Source organism: Budorcas taxicolor, chromosome 19 (assembly GCF_023091745.1).
Source record: "Budorcas taxicolor isolate Tak-1 chromosome 19, Takin1.1, whole genome shotgun sequence".
Taxonomy (NCBI): Eukaryota; Metazoa; Chordata; class Mammalia; order Artiodactyla; family Bovidae; genus Budorcas; species Budorcas taxicolor.
The window spans coordinates 54,979,694-54,987,173 of NC_068928.1; the positions used below are offsets into that span (position 1 = coordinate 54,979,694).

At 53.0% G+C, this 7,480-nt stretch overlaps 1 protein-coding gene across 1 annotated transcript; it reads right to left on the reverse strand.

The window, feature by feature from the left end:
• Positions 1-190: 190 nt before the first annotated feature.
• GALR2 (galanin receptor 2) lies at positions 191-2,646 on the reverse strand. The gene is made up of 2 exons (XM_052658697.1): positions 2,279-2,646; positions 191-977 (listed from the first exon to the last, which is right to left on the reverse strand). The coding sequence occupies exons 1-2, from the start codon at positions 2,644-2,646 to the stop codon at positions 191-193; spliced, it is 1,155 nt and encodes a 384-aa protein (XP_052514657.1).
• Positions 2,647-7,480: the final 4,834 nt, after the last annotated feature.

Genomic DNA, 7,480 nt, shown 5'->3' on the forward strand with positions numbered 1-7,480 from the left:
CTCCCTGGGAAGTCCCAGAGGCTTCTCACCGCGGAGCCTGGGGCCCCTGAGACAGGCAGAGACTGCGCGCCACAGCACATGGAATAGTTTGCGCGTTTTATTAACAAATGAAATTCCCTCCACTATCCCGCAACCTCTGACTCCAATCTTTCAACACCCAAGCATACCCCCTAAGTGCCCTCAGGTCAAATTAACTGTCAAGATGCCTTTGGGGGGCCTTTGGGTACCTCCAGCACAGGTCCCGGACGTGGCTGGATGACTGGCTGCGGAGAGGCGCCGGCACAGGGGCAGAGTGCCCGGCGGCCTCGCTCACGTGCGTCAGGTCAGTGGACTCGCGCTCCAGCACGCTGCCGCCATGGGGGCCCCGGGGCGCGACGCACACGCGGCCTGAGGCTCTGCGCGGGGCGCGGCGCAGCAGGCCGGCGCAGATCTCTCGGAAACCCTTGCGGAAGTGCTTGGAGATGAGAGCGTAGACGATGGGGTTGACGCAGGAGTTGGCATAGGAGACCAGGTGCGAGAGGATGCGTAGCGCGTAAGTGGCGCGCGTAAGAGGGAAGTGGCCGAACCACACGCAGAGGATCAGCGCGTGGTGAGGCATCCAGCAGAGGCAGAAGAGCGCGGCCACGATGATGATCATGCGTGTCACCTTACGCTTGGCGCGCCGGGCCCCCGAGCCGGCGGCCGCCGGGTCGACGGCGCGCCAGAGGTAGCGCAAGGTGCGCGCGTAGGTCAGGCCGAGCACCAGGACCGGCAGCAGATAGCTGACGACGAAGGTGCAGAGGTCCATGGCGCGGCGGCGCGGCGCGCTCCACGCCGGGTGGCATACGGTCAGGTTGGCTAACCGGGACTGGCGATAGTAACTCAGGTACGGCCCGGAGAAGAGCAGCGAGAGCCCCCAGACGAGACCGATGGCCGCCATCGCGTTGCGAGGCGTGCGCAGCTCGCGGGAGTGCAGTGGATAGCGGATGGCCAGATACCTGCGGGTCAGGCCAGAAAGCGAGACGTCGGATGAGCCAGCAGGATTCGCGGGAGCCGGGCCGGACCCCTCCACCTCGAGTCCCACACTCACCGTCCGGGAAGTTCTCTAGCGCAGCGTAACGCCGCACAAGCCCCAGAGGGCGACACCGAGCATCCCATCCCATCCCGGACACCCTCAGCTGCGCCCACCCGTGGGGCGGGACTCGGGAGCAGGAAAGGCTACTCATTTGTTCTTTCTGAGACTACGACCACTGTCAGACTCCACCCGGGCTGGCACCCCCAAGATTAAACCGGCTTCGGGGCTCTGGCAGGCTGTGATTACTCACCAGTGATGTTGCCCCAGAGGTAGGACTCAGGCGCGTTGAGGCTCTAAGAGAGAGCCTGGAGACACCTCAGGCAAGGTACAGAGGGGATTTCTTAGAGCACTCGACGCTAGCCTATCGGAACTGACACACTTAGTGCTCAGTGGAACTGGGGGCGGGGGGCTTGGTGCATGGGGAATGTGGCTTGCCTCCTTGACCTCCTTGCCTGTCCAGGGAAGGAACGTGAGGACGGAGGGGGCCAGGGAGGTAGCAGTCAGACCAGGATTCCCGCCCCAAGAATCATCCCGGTGTCCTTCCAAGCTTCAGCATTCAGGGGGACCGTTGGGCCCACTCCTCTCCTGCCCTTGACTCCAGGCCTGTTGGTAGGGCGAAGAGGTGGGGTGGGGTAGGGTGGGACCAACCTAGGGCCCCTGGGGCGCGCTTCCTTGGAGTTTGGCGTGGGCCCTCACAAAGGACCCAGATTCTGCAGTCAGAGCCAGAGTAAACTGTGCCAAGCAAACTGTGGTTTGGAGGCCAGCGAGGTGGAGGTGCCTGGGCTTGATGAGAGGAGACAGAGCGCTGGCTTCAGGCACGGGATTATAGGATAGGCCACTCAGCGAATCGCTTATAAACCCAGTTTGGTCTGTAAACTGGGCACAGCAATCCTTCCTGTCCCAGCCTCCCAAGGGGCCTTGACCCTCAGATGAAACTCAGCATGGGAAAATGCTTTGAACCCGGAAAGGCTTTCTCAGACACCGAAGGGCTGAAGAGCTGAGGCCCTGAGTCCCTGAGGAGGCACCTAACAGAGGGACACCAAGGTCCCCCATTCTTCTTCCTCGTTTTCCTCCAACACAACTGCTTATCTTTCACTCCCTCCTGGTGCCCCTTCCTTCCTAGCCTTCTCTCTCTCCTCTCTGCACATCTCTCCTTGACCCTCAAGTCCAGCCCCCTTCCTCAGCTCCAGCCTGCGTGCGCGACCCCCTGGGACGCCAGCTCACCGGTCCAGGGAGACGGCGGCCAGCGTGAAGCTGCTGGCGTGCATGGTGAGGAAGATGAGGAAGTGCACCGCCTTGCAAAGCAGCGATCCGAACACCCAGTCGTCCAGGGTGTAGATGGTGGCTTGGAAGGGCACGCAGCACACGATGAAACACAGGTCGGCCACGCCCAGGTTGAGGATGAACAGGTTGGTCGTGCTGACCGCCTGGCCACCGCGAAGCAGCACGGCCAGCACCAGTGCGTTGCCTACGGTGCCCACGAGGAAGATGAGCGCAAAGAGTGTGGGCACGATGACCGCCTCAGGCTGCCAGCTGCCCCCGCCTCCCGCCTCGCCCGTGTCCTCGGTGTCCAGGCCACCCGAGCCATTCATGGTGTCGCTGCCCCGGGGCTGCCTGGGCTCCGGCAGCCGTCTGGGTCCTGGCGAGCGCGCAGCTCTGGGGGCTCCAGCCGCTGCAGCGCCCGGCGCGACTCCGCGGAGCTGCGAGCGGAGTGATCTCCGTGGCTGGGGCAGGAGAAGGGGGTGCGCGGGGATCAAGGGGAGGAGCGAGCCGCCGAAGGGGGGGCTGATCCCGCTGGCGGGCGACCGCGCCGGAGGAAGGGCTGCCCTGGGGCCCCGGCGCGCCCTGGCCAAGGCACAAGCAGCCCACCCCGGGGTCGAGGGCCGAGTGCGTTCCTGCTTCCTGGCCCTCCGGCTTCGTCGGCGCGCTCCAGCCTCAGGCTGCGAGCTGTGCGGAGCTGTGCAACGAACCGACCTCCAGGGCAGACGCCGGAGGGACCGACCGCCGGGACTTGTGGGCGCGCCTCTGTGCTTCTCTGCAGGCTGGCGGGCGCGCCGGACCTTCCGGGGCAGGCTGGGAGGCGTCCTCCAGAGAGTTCCAGGTGCCCCCTAAAGTGTGGAGGTGGGGGTGACGAGGAGTGGGGGCGGATTGGGCGGGGGGCTGCAGTTTTCCCGGCGTGGGATGCCATTGCCGCGTGCTCCACGCCTCTTCCCGCTTTTAATTCCCAAGAGCATCGCGCCTCACAGGAACCCCAGGGAACAGACGAGGGACCTGTGTTAAACACAGGACGAGGGAAAGGTGGAAAGGCGGAAGGATTTCGTTCCCTTCTCTCCCGCACTGAGCGTTTCCCACTCCAGTTCAGTCCAGTAAAAGTTGACTGAGCATCTCCTGTGTGTCAGGCTCGGTTCCCAGCTCCCTGCCTCCGTCTCCTCAATATTACAATATGGACTAATAACACCTTCTAGAGGGCTCTGATGAGAATGGGAGATGTGTGTGTGAGACCTGAGGCCAGTTGGTAGAATCTGAATGAATCAAACTCTTCTTCTCTTTTTCCTTACTCTATCCAGATATCCAACAAGGGAAAATAAAAAGGAAACACGAACAGCAGAACTGAGACTTCTCCAGTGCTCCTGTAGTTAAGATTCCACACCAGTGCAGGCGGCCAGGGTCACGGAACTCAGATCCCGCATGCCACATCCAAGAGGGGCATAGCCAAACTAAACAAACACGCCACAGCAGAGTTATTGATATGCATCAGCAGCATTTTCTGAGATAGCCAGGAGGATGTTTAGGTTGTAAAAACACTTAAATATTTATTTATGATGTTGACATGGTGATTGATGGTTTAGCCGCAAAGTCGTGTCTGACCCTTTGTGACCCCATGGACTGTAGCCTGCCAGGCTCCTCTGTCCATGGGATTCTCCAGGCAAGAATACTGGAGTGGGTTGCCATTTCCTTCTCCAGGGGATCTTCCCGACCCAGGAATTGAACGCAGGTCTCCTGCACTGCAGGCAGATGATTTACCAACTGAGCTATGAGGGAAGCCCCTCAGATAGATGTTGACATACTAAGCATCAAAAGTTTGTGACCTGGAATCATGACTGTTTCTATATAACTTTAAAACTGGGTTTGAACATCACCACCTTCTGTAGCTTAACCTCTGCTTCACCTTTCCTTGCCCTGTTCCTTGTTGTTCAGTCACTAACTCGTGTCTCATCTTTTGTGACCCATGGACTGTAGCCCACCAGGCTCCTCTAGCTGTTGGATTTTCCAGACAAGACTACTGGAGTGGGTTGCCATTTCCTTCTCCAATCCTGGTCCTGGGGTCCTAGTCAAAAACTTCCTTTTTCCACTTCCCCTCACCCAGAACCTCAGCCTCAGGAGCCCAGCTGCTTGCTCCTCTCGGTAAGAAAACCTTATTTACACCTCTGTCCTGCCTACTTATTCATGGATTAGGAAGATAATAACCGTTCATTTTTCTGAGATGCTTGCCATTCATTTATTCAATACACATTTATAGAGCACCTACTCATTTTCGGGCACTGTTCTGGGTCCTCGGGATTTACCAGTGAGATCTACAAAGATCAAGGCCCTTCGTGAGCTTCCTTTCTAGCAGGGGAGAGAGACAATAAATGTAACTCAAGTTATTAATCAGTTGGTAAGTACTTGCAGGAAAAGTAAATTATAGAGTGAGGGGACTAGGAGTATTGGACTGGTGATGATGGTGCAATTGGAAATGGGGTGGTCAAGCAGACCTCATTAAGAAGCTAACATTTAAGCAAAGACTTGGATGAGGAGAGGGGGCTAGCCTAGCTGATATCTAAGGAACTTGAATTCCAGATAGAACAGCCAGTGCAAAGGCCCTAAAGCAGGAGTGTGTCTGTGTCCCTAACCAAGGAGGGGGTGTGGCTTCAGTTGAATGAACAAGGAGATTGGTAGGCGAGAACATGAGAGGGATAGCGTGCAGGATTTTTCCCATTGTGAGGAAGGCTTCTAGTCTGAGTAAAAAGAGAAGCCATGGCAGTTTTGACTAGAGGACTAACATTGATCTGCCTTTAAAAAAAAAAAAAGTCTTTATTGAAATAGAATTCACACACCATGGAATTTACTCATATACAGTGTTTATTTGCTTTTTAGTGTAGTCACTAAGTTGTGCAAATACCACAATCAATCTTGGGACATTTTTGCTCCTGCCAAAAGAAATCACCTCAACCCTAGCCCACCATTCTTTCTGTCACTATGTATACAGTCTCTTTTCCAGCCATCCATGGGATTTTCCAGGCCATTTTCTCTCCCAGGGGCTCTTCCCTACCCAGGGATTGAACCCAAGTCTCTTGAGTCTTGTGCTTTGCCGACAGATTCTTTACCACTTGAGCCTTTAGGGAAGCTCTAAAAGGTTCTTGCTGTCAGTTAATTACAGGTTGGAGTTTCTGGAAGGGCATTTGCTTTTCTTGATAAGTGCTCCTACACTAGCCCTGAACTTTCCTCGAGCTCCTCTTCCCCACTTGAATCTATAGCTTTACCTGTTCCAGACACTTTATATGAATGAAATCACACATGTGACCTTTTGTGTATAACTTCTTTCACTTAGCCTAATGTTTTCAAGATTCATCTGTAATGTATCAGTACTTCATTCCTTTTTATGGCCAAATAGTGTCCCATTGTGTAATAATTACATTTTGTTTATCCAATTCGTTTGTTGATAGACATTTAGGAGACTTTCTTTTTTTTGTCCCTTTTTTTCCCACTGGCTATGTAGGATCTCACTTCCCTAACCAGAGATGATTGAACCAGTGCCCCCTGCTGGTTCAGGGCAGGAAGTTCAGAGTCTTAACCACTGGACTGCCAGGGAAGTCCCAGACTGACTTTTTTTTAAAAAATTATTATTTATTTTTTTACTTTGCTGACAAAGGTCTGTCTAGTCAAAGCTATGGTTTTTCCAGTAGTCATGTATGGATGTGAGAGTTGAACTATAAAGAAAGCTGAGTGCCAAAGAATTGATGCTTTTGAACTGTGGTGTTGGAGAAGACTTGAGAGTCCCTTGGACTGCAAGGAGATCCAACCAGTCCATCCTAAAGGAAATCAGTCCTGAATATTCATTGGAAGGACTGATGCTGAAGCTGAAGCTCCAATACTTTGGCCACCTGATGTGAAGAACTGGAAAAGACCCTGGTGCTGGGAAAGACTGAAGGCAGGAGGAGAAGGGGATGACAGAGGATGAGACTGATGCATGGCATCGCCGACTCGATGGACATGAGTTTGAGTAAGCTCCGGGAGTTGGTGATGGACAGGGAGGCCTGGCGTGCTTCAGTCCATGGGGTCACAGAGTCGGACACGACTGAGTGACTGAACTGATAATTTATTTTTTAATTAAAAAAAAAAACAACTTTGGCCATATTGTATGGCTTGTGGGATCTTTAGTTCTCCGACCAAGGATTGAACCCACGCTCTTGGCAGTGAAAGTGTAGAGTCCTAACCACTGGACTACTAGGGAATTCCCTAGAAATTATTTTTAGTCATGGTAAAATATTAAAAACACAGTTTTCCACCTTAAATATTTTGTGTGCAGTTTAGTAGTGTTAAGAATATTCACACTGGTGTGCAACTCATCTCCAGAACTTTTTGATCTTGCAAAACTGAGACTCTATACACATTAAACACTATCTCGCCATTTCCCTTTCCTCCAGCCCCTGGCAACCACTGTTCTACTTTCTATGAATTTCACTACACTACATCCTCATATAAGTGGAATCCTACCATGTCTGTCTTTTGGTGACTGGCTTACTTAGCACAATTATTTTCAAACTTCAATCATGTTGTAGCAGTGTCAGAATTTCCTTCATTTTTAAGGCTGAATAATATCCCATTGTAGGGATTAGACCATATTTTGCTTATTCCTTGAGGGCCACCAAGTTTCTTCCATCTGTTGGCTATTGTTAATAATGCTGGTATAAACGTGCGTATACAAATATCTCAAGGCCCTGCCTTGAGTTCTTTTGGGCATATACCCAGAAGTGGAATCGCTGGAGCAGATGGTAATTCTTTTAATTTTCTCAAAAGCTGCCACACTGTCTTCCACTGTGGATGTACCACTTCATGTCTGCACCAAAAGTGCAGTACTTACAATTTCTCCATGTCCTCACCAATACATGTTTATTTTCTAGTACTGTTATTTAAAAAATAGTAGCCCTTCTAATGGATGTGAGGTGATGGCTCGTGGTGGTTTTGATTTGTATTTCCCTAATGATTAGTGCCTATCACCTGGAGGCTTAGACGGTAAACAATCCGTCTGCAATGCAGGAGACCGGATTCGATCCCTGGGTCAGGAAGATCCCCTGGAGAAAGGAATGGCAACCCACTCCAGTATTCTGGCCTGGAGAATTCCATGGACAGAGAAGCCTGGCAGGCTACAATCTATGCGGTCGC

Excerpts from the sequence above, each read along its gene's own strand:
- GALR2 (XM_052658697.1), bottom strand. The coding sequence starts at position 2,646 with ATGAATGGCTCGGGTGGCCTGGACACCGAGGACACGGGCGAGGCGGGA. Across the intron at positions 978-2,278 it reads GCCGCCGTCTCCCTGGACCG|GTATCTGGCCATCCGCTATC; the intron begins GTGAGCTGGCGT and ends CCTGACCCGCAG.